This window comes from Vicia villosa, linkage group LG6 (assembly GCF_029867415.1).
Source record: "Vicia villosa cultivar HV-30 ecotype Madison, WI linkage group LG6, Vvil1.0, whole genome shotgun sequence".
Taxonomy (NCBI): domain Eukaryota; kingdom Viridiplantae; phylum Streptophyta; class Magnoliopsida; order Fabales; family Fabaceae; genus Vicia; species Vicia villosa.
In genome coordinates this window covers 121,127,396-121,143,957 of record NC_081185.1, presented here as the reverse complement: position 1 = coordinate 121,143,957, position 16,562 = coordinate 121,127,396, and the positions used below count along the sequence as shown (strand labels likewise).

At 38.1% G+C, this 16,562-nt stretch overlaps 1 protein-coding gene across 1 annotated transcript; it reads left to right on the top strand.

Annotated features, from left to right (window-relative positions):
* Nucleotides 1–2,081: 2,081 nt before the first annotated feature.
* On the top strand, nucleotides 2,082–3,347 carry LOC131614547 (uncharacterized). Its single transcript, XM_058886119.1, has one exon. It carries the CDS (start codon nucleotides 2,082–2,084, stop codon nucleotides 3,345–3,347), a length of 1,266 nt encoding a protein of 421 aa, XP_058742102.1.
* The last annotated feature ends 13,215 nt before the right edge of the window (nucleotides 3,348–16,562 follow it).

The window sequence follows — 16,562 nt, the reverse complement described above, 5'->3', positions numbered from 1 at the left end:
GTGGCTCAAATGGATCTAATTGATTTAAATTGTGTAGGAGGGAAGTATACTTGGCTCAAGGATAATGGAAAAGCTTTTAGTAGGATTGATAGATTTCTCCTTTCAAAAAATCTCATTGATTTGTGGGAGGTTAGTGACCAAAGGATTGATAGGAGAGATTTCTCGGATCACGCTCCTATTCGGTTAGGAGTGGGGAAGCTCGATTGGGGACCAAAACCTTTTAGGTTTATTAACTCTTGGTTTAATCATGAGGGTTTTAAGGAGTTCGTGGAGGTTGAATGGAAAAAGATGGTTGTTAAAGGTAGGGGAGACTTCGTTCTTTATGAGAAGTTGAAAAGGTTTAAAGAGAAGCTTAAAGGGTGGAACAAGGAGGTCTTTGGGTGGGTTGATCTTTCTATGGAGGAGGCGAGGGATGGTATTAACGAGATGGATAAGGAGCTTGAGGTTAATATAGGTGGTAATAATGATGTCGTGATACAAGATAGAAGAATTGCTTACCGTGACCTTCGGAAGGGTATGGAACTTAAAGAGAGTATGCTTAGACTTAAATCCCGCAATCTTTGGTTGAAAGAGGGAGATAGGAATTCGAGATTCTTCCATAATTCTTTAAAGGAGAGGCAAAGACGGAATGCGATCACTTATTTGGAAGGAGAGAACGGTAGAATCGAGGGGGTGATGAACGTTAAAGAAGAGATTCGTGACTTCTTTCACAGTTTCTTTAAAGAAAAGGATTACAATAGACCGGTGCCGAAAGGTCTTTCTCTTAATAGGTTGGTGGAGAGTGAGGTGATGTGGTTGGAGAGGGAGTTTTTGGAATTTGAAATCAAAGAAGCGGTATGGTCTTGTGATGGTAACAAAAGTCCCGGTCCGGATGGGTTTTCGTTGGATTTCTTTAAGTTAAATTGGGAGGTGGTGAAGGAAGATGTTTTCAAGAGTTGTAAGGATTTTCATGAAAAAGGAACTCTAACCAAAGCTTGCACTTCTTCTTTTATTACTCTTGTCCCAAAAGTTAAGAATCCTTAATCTTTGAAGGAGTATCGTCCTATTTGCTTGGTAGGTAGCCTTTATAAGATCTTGGCCAAGTTGATGGCGGCTAGACTTAGAAGTGTGGTGGGTAATTTGGTTTCGAAGAATCAAACGACGTTCATTCCGGGTAGAAACATTTCAGATGGAGTCCTTATAGCCAATAAGGTGCTTGATATAGAAAAAAGGGATCGAAGGAGTTGTATGGTTTTAAAGGTAGATTTTGAAAAGGCGTATGATAGAGTTAGTTGGAATTTTTGTAGATATGTTCTTAGAAGAATGGGTTTTGGTAAGAGATGGATGAGGTGGATGGATAGTAGCATCTTTTCCAACTCTTTATCGGTTCTTGTTAATGGGAGTGCTACTAAAGACTTTGTGGTGGAGAAAGGCTTACGTCAAGGAGATCCTCTATCTCGTTTTGTGTTTGTTCTTGTGATGGAAGTTCTTACGGCTTTAATGAATAAAAGTAAAGATAAGGGAGAGTTCTGTGGTTTCAAAGTCAATGATATGAAGGAGGCCGACTTGCTCCAATTCGCGGATGACACTTTGATCTTTGTCGATTGTGACTTAGAAAACTTGTGGAGCTTAAAGGTTATCTTTAGAGGCTTTGAGATGATGTCCGGTTTACGGATTAATTTTCACAAGAGTAATTTGTATGGGGTGTTTGCGGGTGAGTGGTTCATGGAAGCCGCGACTTGTTTTCTTTCTTGTAAGGTCGGATCCTTACCTTTCAAATTTCTCGGTGTTAAAGTTGGCGATAATCCTAGGAAGATTTCTATGTGGAAGGATTTCATCTTAACGTTTAAAAAGATATTATCGATGTGGAAAGGTTCTAATCTTAGTATGGCGGGGAGGGTTGTTCTCATTAATTCGGTTATTAATGCACTCCCCATTTATACTCTTTCCTTTTATAAGGCTCCTTAGAAGATTTTAAAAGAGGTGTGCTCTATTCAACGCAAGTTCCTTTGGGGAGGAGGTGATCTTAAAAGATCTATTAATTGAGTGAGTTGGGATATCGTGTGTAAATCCCGGGAGGAGGGTGGTTGGGTGTCAAGAATATGGAAATTTTGAATGTGGCTTTATTAAGTAAATGGAAATGGCGTATTCTTATGGATAAAGAAGCGGTGTGGCGAGATATTTTAGAAGAGCGATATGGTAATATTAAGCTTAAGGTTTTGGTTGGAGACTTATCGGTGGTGAAAAAAAAAGATTCAATTTGGTGGAGAGATTTGCTCACATCGGATAACTTTGAAAATCTTCTTTTGGACAATTTTTCAAGTGCTATTCAAGTTAAGGTGAGTAATGGGGATTCCACTCCTCTTTGGTATGCAGATTGGTTTGGGAAGCATTCTCTCATGAAAGGCTTTCCTAGTTTGTTTGCTATGGCCGACAACCATTTGCAAGCCATTTCTTCAGCAGGTGCTCACATTCAGGATTGCTGGAAGTGGAATTTTATCTCTCTGTTCGAGTCTGGCAGCAAAGCATATGAAACAGCTGCGGTTTTTTTTTGCTCAGGTTTGGACTTTGCTGTTTCTATTTCTGCTGGAACAGGGGCGGTTTTGCGGGCTGTTCAGGAAATGGAGGGTTCTTCTCGGGCAGCGGCGGATGATGACAGTAGCAAGGTGCAGCGAACCTTGCTGGATTTTTGCGCGACTCTCAACAGCAACCCTCTTTTAAAGGAAGAGGATGATACGTTCATATGGAGGTTGAATTTGAAAGGTTGTTTCTCGGTTAATTCTTGTTACGTTTTCTTCAAAGGAAAGCTATCAAGTCCGCTGATGAATATTGACAAGGCTGGGGCCCTTGCTAATATTTGGAACATAAAAGTGCCATCCAAAATTCTGTTTTTTTGTTGGAGATTCATCCACAATAGAATTGCTACTAAAGACAATTTAGTGAGTCGGGGTATTTTAAATGAAGAAGGAGACTCTTTTTGTGTTTTGTGTGATTCGGAGGAGGAAACACTCATGCATCTCTTTTCGGAATGTGAAATGACGCTTAGCATTTGGCGTAGAGTTTTTATGTGGCTTGGAGTTGGGGAGTTTTTATCTTTTGAGGAATTCTTAGAGTTCTTTTACAATTGTGCTAAGATCGGCTGTCCTTCAAAAAGAGCCATGGTGGCGGTGGTTTGGTTGGCAACTATTTGGACTGTGTGGCTTAAGCGTAACGCTATCATTTTTAGAGATGAGTTCTTTAGTTTCATAGAGTCTATGTCGAAGATAGTATTCGTGTCTTGGAGTTGGCTTAATTCTTTTTACAAAAAGTTACCGTTATGTAATTTCTATGGTTGGAACATCCAACCTCTTTTATGCTTTGTAGTGTAACATTTCTGTATTGGGGTGGAGCATCCCTTTTGCTCCTGTTAATTCCATTGCTTATTGAAAAAATATTAACGGAAACATAAAGTTATTAATTAAAATATTGAATATTAGCGGGAACTGAATATTGAAAGTAAATGTGACTGAGATATTGTATATTAACGACAACATGAAATTATTGATCAAACTATTGAATATTAACGGGAACATAAAGTTACTGATGAAAATATTGAATAATAAAGGAAACATGAATTTACTAATAACGAGAACATGAAGTTACTGATAAAAATATTGAATATTAACGTGAACATGAAGTTACTTATAAAAATATTGAATATTAACATGAACATGAATTTATTGATCAAAATATTAATATTAACGGGAACATGAAATTACTGATCAAAATATTGAATAATAAAAGAGAACATGAAGTTACGAATCAAAATATTGAATATTAACGAAAAAAAATTTAGAATATTAACGGGGACACGAGCAGCGGTGGATCAAAATAATGAATATTAATGGGAACACGGAGTTAGTGATCAAAATAAAGAATATTAATGGGAACATGAAGTTACTGATAGAAATATTGAATATTAACGGAAATAAATTTGGAATATTAACGAGAATACGAATTTACTGCTCAAAATAATGAATATTAGCGACAACATGAAGTTACTGATCAAAATATTGAATATTAATGGGAAGATAAAGTTACTGAATAAAATATTCATTATTAACTAGAACACGAATTACTGATCAACATATTGAATATTAACAGGAACATGAAGTTACTGATCGAAATATTGAATAATAAACGGGAACATGAAGTTACAAATCAAAATATTGAATATTAACGAGAACAAATTTGGAATATTAACGGGGACACAGAGTTATTGATCAAAAAATATTAACGAGAACACAGAATTACTGATCAAAATAAAGAATATTAACGAGAACATGAAATTAATGATAAAAATATTGAATATTAACGAAAATTAAATTTGTAACATTAACGAGAATACGAAGTTACTGCTCAAAATAATGAATATTAGCGGCAACATGAAGTTTTTTTTTGTAAGCAAACTTCATTAATGGAGAACAAAAGTTATCAAACTCAATTACAAAAGAACCGAGAACTACACTCGGAAAAAATGAAAATTACTCACCAAATGAAATTTAAGAGATATAAAACAAAGGGTTTTTACAAAATTCGTAAAAATTACAATTGGTTTGTGTAATATTCCCAATGAAAGACCACCTCCAAAGCATCGCTTTAATGTTCCAAACGATGTCCATAACGCTCCAATCTTCCTCTCTAAAAATAATACCATTCCTAGTGCTCCACAAGCACCAAATCGTAGCTCGCCAAACACAACCTTATTTTCCTTTTTTTTAACCACTTTTGACTACAATATCTACTCCATCTCATGAAACTATCCATGAGGTCAACCATTCCCACATCTATAAAATCTATCCAACCGGTGTCGCTACCGCGAAAAATGGAATCAGAGTCGCCACCAATATATTTATCCCATAAGGGAAAGGAATATCAGAAAACCTAACTCAGAACAAGAACAAGGTCTTTCGACCAGAGAACAGGGCACGGGAGTCGGTTACGCGAGGGGAAGGTGTTAGCACCCCTCACGCCCATCGTACTCGATGGTATCCACCTATGTTTGTTTCTATCTAAAGGGTGTCTAATGTCTAAAACCTAAATGCAAATGAATGAAAAAGAAACACGGGGAAAAGAAGGAATTATTTACAAGTGTGTTCGCTTAGGCCCCGCGACCCAATGCCTACGTATCCTTTTCAGGAATCAGAACGACCGTAGTTCGGCTCCATAGTTTCCATTTGTTTTGTGTTTTTTAGTTGAACAGCGGTTAAGGTCACAATCCACGATGCTCGACCTTTGGAGACTTATACGCCTAATTTTGGAAAGGACTTAACTTGTTCTTAAGCGCCTAACAAGGCAAAAGAGTGAACTTGGGTTTGTGTTTTTTATGTAACTACATGATGAACAAAACCCAATACAAGGTTTCGCACCACTTCGTCACTTTGTTTTAATTTGAGCCTTTATTAAGTGTTTTTGATGTTTTTGGTTGGGTATTTTTTAAGGGAATTTACTTTGCGATTTGAATCACATAAAAATGTATAATGATCGAGAAGCAGATTAGGGAATGGATCCCACTCACTTCTATCCCATTCTATAATGTTCAAGAAACAGATTAGGGAATGAATCCCACTCATTTCTATCCCATTAACTAATGTTTGAGAAACAGATTAGGGAATGAATCCCACTCATTTCTCTCCCATTAAGTAGTGACCGAGAAACAGATTAGGGAATGAATCCCACTCATTTCTATGCCACTAAGTGATTGAGAAACAGATTAGGGAATGAATCCCACTCATTTCTCTATCACTTTCTTAATGTGATTCGCCTCTTTATTTATTAATGTTTTAAAGTTGAAAAAGAAAAAGAATGAAAGAGGGGAACTAACCTATTCTCTAATCTAATTGTCATTTACAAATCTAAATCTACATCTAATGTTAACATGGTGACTAAATTCTAAAAGGAGCATTAAAATGGTATTAACAAAGTAGGCCAAAAATATGGCCAAAAGCGAGTAACAAAATCACACAACAATTATACAAAAATAGCATGAAAGTGATACAAAAACAATTCAAGCATTAGTACAAAAATTAACTAAAAATACTACTATTTTTATGAGTTTTATTGGTGTTATGGGAATTCTAGTTCAAGTCTAAATTGCACTTAAAGAACCTAAATTCTAATAAGCCTAAACTAGTATTCTTATTGCATTTTTATGTCATTTTTATTACCTAAAAGTCAAACAAAAATTATGATTCTAAATGTTGTTATCCTCTAAAAATCTAATGAGAAAATATTATTTTTATGCCTTTTCTTATCTAAAAAAAACTATGAACAAAACCTATGTCAAAAATCTAAATTTAACATGAAATAATGGGCTCAGGGAGGTGAATTATTGAAATCAGTGTGTAAGCCAAATAATGGCGCTAGGCCCAAACAGAAGTGGCCCAGGATAGTTTTTGTTCAGTTTCTTAATGGATACCAAAAATGGGGGTTGCGATGGGTTTCCATGGGGGGTGTGCTTCAGCAGATTCGTGTATGGGCCAAAGACATTTTTTTTATCCATCATAGATTTTTATTCAAATTTTAACTAAATAAATTAATTAAAAAAAAAAAGTAAAAAAAAGAGGAATTAGGGTTAGATTTGTAACCTTTCAGCTTCCTCACGCGATTCTCTCTTTTTTCTCCTCTCACGATACGCGGCGGCGCCGACGAAGTCAAACTCAGACGCGACGGCCAATTCCCTTCGTTCTCAAACCAGATGCTAACACCACCATGACTCGTCCTCGCCTACCCTTCTTTTCGTTTCAATCCGATCCCTTTCTCAATTTTGGACAACGGCGCGACGGCCGAATCTTCTTCTCCGACGGCGCTTTGTGACTTCGAGCATGATTCGTGGTGTCTTCTGAGGCGGTAAGGTACTAAGATGAAGACACAAGATTAATGCAACTACGATGAAGATCGAACAGAGCTGATGATAGAGTGTAGTTGCTATGCTACGATGAAGGTGGAAATTGATGATGCAGTTCTCCCATTTCTCATATCCCCCCCGATTCACGCTTCTTTCCGTCTCCGACGCTTCTCCGATTGCAACTCAGGTATGGCTCGATGCGTAATCTGTCTTCAATTTCGTCTCTGAAATGGTGCTTCAAAGATGTTGCAACGTTGTTGTTGTTTGACGCAGATGAAGATGAAGAAGATTAGAGGCTGAGTTTGTTGGCTGAGATAAACGAAATTTGTTGCTGCAGATTGGTGATGGTGATGAAGTCGATGATGAATCGGTAACAGCTTTTCTATTTTTTTTTTTTACTTTGTTCTGATTCTGATTTTCTTTATTTTTTCGAGTTCTTGAAGAATTGATGAACGAAGGTTATTGAAGGTTGATGATGGTGATGAAGATTGAAAATGATGAAGGAGTGAAGATTGGAAGAAGATGAGGAGAAGATGAGGAGAAGATGATGATGGGTGAAGAATGAAGAATGGTGGAGAGTGGTTCAGAGATGAAGATTGTTATGAATGAAAGGAGGAGTGAAGTGAAGATGAAGGAAAAAATGGAGAATGGAGGAGAGGTTCTGAATGATGGTGATTCTGATTTATAGAAGCTCCTCAGGTTAGTTACTCTTCTGATTTTTCTGAATTTCAGTTATAGAATCAGTTTGAGTCTGGTTAGAATTCTGTTTCTTCTTCCTTTTTGTTGAATCCCGTTTCCCTTCTTCCTCCCTCAATTTTCTGTTTGTAACTGATTCCTTTTGCAGTTAGGAGTTAGTTTATTAGCTGTAACTGAATCGGTTACGGTTGTTAGAAGTTAGTTTAGGTAGTTACAGTTAGTTAGAAAAATTGGGGAAGGTTAGTTATGATTCGGTTATAAGTTTGAAACTGAATTCTCTTGAGTTTGATGTGAAACTGTTAGGAAGAGTTGGCATTTTGGTTTTTCTGTTAGAGGTTGGTGGGAAAATCGGTTAGGACTGTTAAGGGTTAGTTAATATAGAAATCAGTTAAGTGGTTAAACTAGGTTGTTAGGATTCGGTTAAGGGGTTATGACTGGCTGCAAGTTTGTATTGTGTTTGGGAATTCTGTTAAAGAGGTTGATGAATGCCTTCTTTTTTTTTTGAATCATGCTGGAATTTATCAGGGTATGCAGGGACTGTTTTGAATGAAAGATTGATTTGAATGGGGCTGCGAGTTAATTTTGTGTTTGTGTGGTGTAGGTTTATGTGGTTATGATGCTGAAGTGATGCAAGGGAACAATTTTGAAAACTACAAAAAATATGAGTTTTGATTTTGCGGATTTGTGGAACGCAGTAGGTACATTGGCACTATCAAATGATGCAGAGTGTGGTGTTTGTTTGATTTCTGTTAGTTACAGGTTAGAACAAAGTTATTTAGGAAAGGTTATAAACTGTTAGTAGGGGTTTGGGAATTGGATATGGATACTGAATGAGCTGCTGGTTTTTCTTGTTTATGCAGGGTTTATGGTTATGGTTCAGCTGCGGTTCGGCTTTGTCGAAGCGGTTGCATGATTGTATGTTGGCTTGAAGAAATGTTGAAGGAGCTTTGAAGACAGATGCTGAAGCCTTTTAGGAATAGACTTTTTCTTTTGTAATTTTTTGCAACTTCAAAAAGTTTTGATAATTTTTCCTTGTAATGATTGAGACTTGTAATGTATGTAATGGTGTTTGGATGGAATGGAATGTAATGGTATTGTATGAACCTCGGAAGAATTTGATGATGTGTAGTACTTGATTTTTTGTAATGAAATTGGGACTTTATAATGAATGGATTTTTTCGAAGTATTTGAATGGTGGAACTTGAACATAGCACAATGAATGTCATTTGGAACTTGAATTTTGAGTTGAATGAATTTGAATAGAATTGCACCAATGCCTAACAAATCTTTTAGATGGATAATCATGCTCACCTTAGTCTTGTAACGGGAATTCCAAACACCTCCGATTACTCTCTTTTTTATTTATTTATTTACACAACTCCATTTCAAGTCTTAATGAATAAACTCAAGCCCACTTAATAAATCTTCACTTTCAGATTTCAGCAACAAGTCTTGAACCATTAATTCTCGAAATCTCAATTAACCCGCAATAAATGAACAGGTCAACCTCTCTTGCCATTGCCCTTGTATTTCAACCCACCACAACAGTAATGCCTTGAAGAATTCTTGAAGAAGATAAGAATTGAAGCGCATAAGAACATATCGACATGAAAACCGATGAATCTCAATCGAATTAATGATTGCAGACGCTACATATAAAACCCATATTTCTCTTGCCCTTGGTGAATCCTCATAGAGGAAAACCTTGTAGCTTTAGGAGAAAGAAGCACACAACAAATGACCATATAAAATCCTAGCTTCCAAGATCCTTGATCCAATGCAAAGTTATTGATTAATGATGCATGATGTTATGCTAATGCCCTAATGGAGAGATGTAAATGAAATGCAAAGTTTAAGCCAGTTATCAATAAATAATGGGCAAATTTTGGGGTGCAACAGCTGCCCCTATTTAATCGTCTTAAACCTGAAGGTGAGATTGGCGTTAGCCTTTCGAACATTCGAGGTAGAAGAAGATTAAATACCAAAGTACCAGAAAATTTGCGCTCCAGGTGACAGATGTTTGTATCATTTCCTTTTTTCTTTTTGGATGCCTCCACTTAACAAGCTTCAGCAAGTAACTGTAATATTCCCGTAGGATTTCCTCGAAGGAAAGAAAAAGCCTTGTAATGCCTATAATAGGCAGGTGCAAAAGATTAGTTTGCCAGAACACTTTTTGGGGAGTATACGACAAACGTCCACAACTCGAAGGTTAGGACACCCACGACTAAAAGTCGGAAACTCAGAACTCACAACTCAAAGATTGAAAGACTCACGACTCGAGGTCGGAAACCCCAAAACTCACAACTCAACGGTTGGAATCTCAGAACTCTCAAATCAACGGTTGGACAACAAAGGACTCACAACTCGACGGTTGGAATCTTCACGACAAAAAGTCGGAAACTCACGACTCGAGGTCGGAAAACAAAGGACTCACAACTCGATGGCTGGAATCTTCATGACGAAAAGTCAGAAACTCACGACTCGAGGTCGGAAAACAAAGGACTCACAACTCGATGGCTGGAATCTTCATGACGAAAAGTCAGAAACTCACGACTCGAGGTCGGAAAACAAAGGACTCACAACTCGACGGTTGGAATCTTCACGAAAAAAGGTCGGAAACTCACGACTCTAGGTCGGAAAACAAGGGACTCACAACTCGATGGTTGGAATCTCATTAGATCTGAAGGGGTATGCCGATAACCACCGGACTTGAACGGGAAGGACTAAACAATATTAGACCTGACCGAAGGATGCCCATAACCACGGGACTTGAAAGGGATGCCAATAATCATTGGACTTGACTGCAAGAAGACTAGTAATGACCAGACTCTTATTGGAGATGTTATCAAACACTGTATTTGCAAGGAAACATTGACGCTTGCGAAGCATAAGAATTACATGGATCCCTCAGGCCAGAGGCGGGTGTAATTCTACAAAAGTGACAATCACTTGAATTGCCACACACAAAGTATGGTTTATCCAAATGATTGATCTCTGCAAATGGGAAATAACCAATGAAACAATGATCTTGATGAAGAAAGACTTTGTATTCAATCCACACTGGAGAGAGAAAATGAGACTTCTTCTGGGTATATATTATATTGTGCCCTTGGAGCGTACACAAACTGGCTTATGCATTGATGCATGTTTGAATTTTTCTTTAGCGTAATGCTCCATTTTCATGGAAATGCTACGCATTTTTGTAGATGCGATGTGAATGCAATGATTACTTATATGCAAGGCGCCAGATAAAGGCAATAGTGTGATAGAGAAGCAAAATCATTGGGGTCCCTTCGGGGAGTATTCCATTGAATTTCATCTTTGACCTCGGGAGAGGTAAACACCAGGGAGAATCCCCTTAGTGTTAAGAATTCTGTGGGGGTGCCAATAAACATTGGACTTTGACTTGCGGGATACACTTCTGATTGTTGACTTGAAGAAAATTTTGACTTCTCACCATGTGCCATAGCTTGAAGAATTTTTAGCTTGAGGAGATTCCCTCAATTCACCCTGTTGGGGATGAGAAACCTTGATGAGGAACTCTTTATGGGATGAGTGGAACAACTCTAAGGAGAAATAAACTCCTATACTTGGGGAGAGAATGAATTCTCAGGAGAAATAAACTCCTATGCTCGGGGAGTGACTTTTCCAGGAGAAATAAACTCCTATGCTTGAGGAATGGAATCAACTCTTAGGAGAAATAAACTCCTATGCTTGGGGAGAGAGTAACTTGCTGGGGAAAAGCATTGTGATACTTCTCCACTCTATAATGGCCAACTACACTTTACAAGTGAATGACGGTTTCTTCAATACAAACCAAAGGAGTATGCCCCAGGCCGCTTGACTTGTGAAGATATCTGATTCATCGAAGACATTTGCCTCGAAAGGATCCTTACACCACCATTACTTGAGAAAATCTGCCCCAGCATATTCATACATTTGAAATATTCTTTCTCTTGATCCACGGATCCTTGAAGAGATTTGTCGAATCTCGAGGTAATTGCCCCAGATTGAGTGAGCTTGAGAGATTCCTCGATGTCACTACTTCAGATTGATTGAAATCAAGAGAGATTCCTCGACTTGATTAACCCTGATTGGTCGAATTTGAGATGTCAAACCTTGATTTTCTTGCCCCAGATAGGCTGAACTCACGAGAGAGATTCCTCATCGTGACTGCCCCTGATTATGCACATCTTATCAGAATCTTTGAGTTTACTTCCCTTAAGTCGACCAAACTATGGAAACAACTTTATCACGCTTAATGGAGTCTTCAAACTCTTCCTCTCAGGGTACTTAATCAACATGCATCTACTCAACAGAGTATTCAAACTTCTCCCCTCAGGGTAATCAATCAAAGAAGGTATCAACTAATTTGCTCAATGGAGAATTCAACCCATTCCCCTCAGGGTAACCAATCAAACTGATCAGACTCAACGGAGTGTTCAGACATTTGTCCTTTAATAACCAAGCAACGAGGGCATCAAACTTCATACGCTCAATGGAACCTTCAAACAACTTGCTTTGATAATGATTTCATTTTCCTCTACGGAGTTCTCAAGTCTCTTTTATTTTAACATGATCAAGCTCTTCATGGATTCTCATCATGGAAACTTCCTTGATGTTTAAGCAAATGTTTTGTATGCAAAAGAATGTTAATTATAAGAATGATAATTCTAATGCAAAGTGTATGCTAGTCTTGAAGTTAAAGCTTTTTTTTTTTTTTTATGCAATGAGGTGGCCACCTCTTGTGAATGAAATGTAAAGCGGGCATACAATACCAACATAGATATGTTACGCTTCATTGGGAGTCAGCTAAACACTATCTCTTTGGAGTGTGTCTTTGAAATAAACCCTACTTCAATTAGGACTTTTAAGGGTTGTAACTTGGCCGGGTTCATGGTTTTTTGAAACAAAGGATTTTTAGGCTCAAAATTATTTAGTGCCCACCCCCTTCGTGATGTTCTCCACTCCTAAGTTCAATTAACTCAACATGAGTGCTCATCCCTCACAAGGAATTTTAAGATGGTTGAGGAATCAATGAGGTTTTTTCGGACATGGCAGTCGCTCACCTTTTATTCTTTTGATTCATTATCACACGACTTTGTTCTCGCTTTATTTCATCATCATTTTTTCTTTTTATTGCTATATTCTTTTCTTTCATCATTTTTCTTTTCATTCATTTTTTTTTTGCTTGTCTTTTTTTTTGAACAAGTCGTGTGACCTCACATTGTCTTTGATTCATTGGAAGTGATTTCGACTGCCTCGTTCCATGGTTGATGAAGGATTACCATTGTGGTATCGTCCTCTTTTGTCATCTTGATAGGTGAAGGATAACCATTGCGGTTTTGACATTCCTCAACCTTTTGAAGGATAACCATTGTTGTATCCTTGGATGCATATCCTTTATGAGTTTTGAACACTTGATCAAGTTAAATGAACACTACCCTGCCCCAGGGTTAAAATACGGGTTTTTTCTGATCAGAAAAGAAACTCCTACTTCAAGGCTCAAAGGGGTTGACGAGGGTCTATCTCCCTTATATCTCCGGTGTTTGGGGATTTGAAACAATGCCTGTACATCATCAGTAGGGTTTTATTCAAAAACACACAATTAGGGATTTTGCATTTTTTTTCTTTCATCATTCTCCCTCCGCTCGTTGCCTAAGCAAGATATAAGTAAAGTTGGTATCGTAATGCCAAAAACTTTTTTTTTTTTTTTTGAGTGAAAACGAATGGATTACTTCAAGACAAACATAACAATGTATTATGATTTTCATTAAAAAATTAACAAAATTTTACATGCTAGCAATTCTTAAACAAACAAAGAAATATTACAAATGAAAATGCAGTGGAGCTAAATGAATGCTCTTGTTGAGGAGACTTGACTCCGTATGGACTTATTGCTTTCGAATACTTTCTGCAGTTCCTTCCAAAAACTTCAGATTACTTCAAAAGGAAATTTCAACGAAGTCACCCAAGAGTTGTAATTATTATTTTCTTTTTACTCTTTTTTTACTTTAGGGATTTGAGCAATGCGAGTGAGGCAATGCTCAAGATAAGAGTACGTCTTGCTTATCCCTCGTGCGGGAGCCCCAAGCATATTTGTTGAAGAAGTATTTGCCATCAAACATGGAGGAACCTTGCGTGGTTACCAAATTTAGAGAGACTACTTGTTGCAAAGAGAGCTCAAACACCAACTAAAACACCAATCTCCACGGATACAACTGAGCATAAGAACCTTGAGAATGAGAGATGCTTCTACAAAACATTCTTGATTTCCCCTTTTTTTGAAAAGATTCTGACAGAGTTGCTCGAGAATTTGGGGTGCTTTTATTATTATCATACCAACCGGTTCAAACAAGGAAATAGCCGTTCACAAAATAGGAAGTACCGAAATGAGAATACGGAAATGAAATGATGATTGCCATAGTTGAGGAGACTTGACTCCGTATGGCCTTATTGCTTTAGAAGACCCATTGAGTCAACAGAGAACTTCAATCTTGGCCCTCGGGTATGAAAGTGATAGCCTTGGAATCAATCAGGTCTTGAACCTTGTCTTTGAATGGCTGACAGTCTTCAATCGAATGACCAGGTGCCCCAGCATGGTAGTCGCAACTAACATTAGGGTCAAATCCCACATGATACGGGAAATGAACAGGCTTTGGTTGCTTGGGTTGCTTTGGTTCTACCAAGGAAAGATTGATCAAGTGAGAAAGCAGCTTATCACGAGTCATAGGAATGGGATCGTACACTCTTTTTGGCCTTCTATGCCTCTGTCTACCTTGTGGGTGACGATTTTGTTGACAATTCCGACTTAGTGGCACACACTGACCTGATTGATCATTTGGGATAAGCTTCTGTTGACCAAACTGAGTGGGAGGCTGATTGAGAGTTGCAACACAAATTTGTGGATCATTCTGAACAGAAGTAACTACCACTGCTTCATGACGAGAGATATGATCAGGAAAATGGTCGGGAGATTCCTCTTCATAATCAGAGACTGCATTGGTCTCTTCATTCACTTGCTTAGGGAATTCAGAAAGAGTACCAAAAACTTGGACATTACCATTCTTAATACCATGCTCCATTCGTTCTCCAACGAGAACCAATTCTGCAAAATCAGAGGCTTTACATGCAGCCAAACATTGGTAGTACGGGCTTTCCATCACATCCTTAAACATATCCATGAGCTCTTTCTCTAAGAGTGGAGGTTGAACTCTAGCAGCTAATTCTCTCCATCTTCGGGCATATTCTCTGAACGATTCGTCAGTTTTCTGAGTCAAAGCTTGGAGTTGCATTCTGGTCGGAGCCATGTTACTGTTGTGCTTGTAACGCTTGACAAAGGCTTCTGCTAGTTCTTTCCAAGTTCGGACATCGGTTCTTTCGAGTTGGTTATACCACTCAAGAGATGTACCACTGAGGCTATCTTGAAAGAAATGCATTAACAACTTGTCATTCTCAGCATAAGGAGCCATTTCGTTGCAAAATGCCTTGACATGAGCTATCGGACACGTGATACCCTTGTACTTCTCGAAGTTGGGAGCTTTGAACTTAGCAGGAATCTTAATACCAGGCACTAGGCACAAACCAACAGCGTCTAAATCAATAGAGCCACGACCTTCCATGGCTTTCAACCTTTCATCCAAGAGGTGGAACCTTTTGTCAAACTCGTCAATCGGGAACCTGAAGGCTTCAAGTTCAGAATTATTCTCATGATGCGAAGTCTCCTTAGCAGGAATTGGAATCTCAACAGTATTTCTAACATTCTGATTTACAAAACCTTCTTCTGTGTTGAGATTAGCACTTGCATTTGGCCTTTGAAGAACCTGTCTCAACTCTTCGTGTCTAAAAGCAAGGGCTTGAATAGCCTCCATACACTGATTCAGGTTAATCCCCATTTCTGTCCTCATCTGAGTTAAGTCCTCATGAAGTTGTTCCATCATTAACTTTCGAGCACGTAGCGGTGAGAAGTCAATTTGTTGTTGATGTCAAAATCTGAATACAAATGGCCCCCATAAGCTTCTGATAGAACCATGAAATGCATGATAGTGTGAATGCATGCTTCATTTATGGAGAATCCTAAAGTCTTTTCACACACTTTTATTTCTCTTTTATTCTCTTTTTTTGCATATAGTATCTTTTCTCTTTTTCTTTTCTGTTTTTTCTACTTTTTTGTTTTTTTTTTTTTCTACTTTTTTCGTTTCCTCTTTTTTTGGAAATAGACTTTAGAATCCCCCATAAATGAAGTGGATAAAGTAATGATGCTATGCAATGCAAAAGCATGGGATCAAGGTCCATATAATCCGAGTAACCACTGTACAATCCTCTGAATAACTGATGTAAAGCCTCGGTAGGTCAAATGTCATGATATCAAAGGTCCGACACCTTTTTGAATACCAGGAGAACCAATAGTCACCAACAGAATAGAATAGTCACCAACGGTACCTGTCATGTATATCCCGCCCCACTCACAGGTGAATCTAGGTCAAGGTAGGTCAAAAGGTCTCCAGCGTTAGCAACTCTCCTGAAACACCATCATTGTTGCAAATACATGCCAACAACGGTATCCCATTCGAGTCTCAGCTGGTCGTGGGTCTCATGATCGCAATCAACAGAACCTGACATTCTGTTGGCGTCATGACTATCCACTCTATCCTAGGTATCCTATGTGTTAACTCTGGCCTGGGTATTGGGCCTTTTACCTCATAGAACAACCCACCCAACCTGCAAAACAGAACAGAAGACCCCAAGGAACACAGAATATAATCCATATGCATGATGTGCAAACAGAAATAAACATGATATGCAAAGCAGAAAAGTAAACATGTAAACATATATACAAGGTATAGACATAAAAGCAAATAAACACCCAGTAAATAAACAAACAAACGCAGGCTAGGATCGACTCATTAAGGATGGACCAGCAACAGGTCTATCAACATCCCCAGCAGAGTCGCCAGCTGTCGCTACCGCGAAAAATGGAATCAGAGTCGCCACCAATATA

Bases quoted from the DNA above. Each gene is read 5' to 3' on its own strand.
- LOC131614547 (XM_058886119.1), top strand. From the start codon at position 2,082: ATGGAAATTTTGAATGTGGCTTTATTAAGTAAATGGAAATGGCGTATT.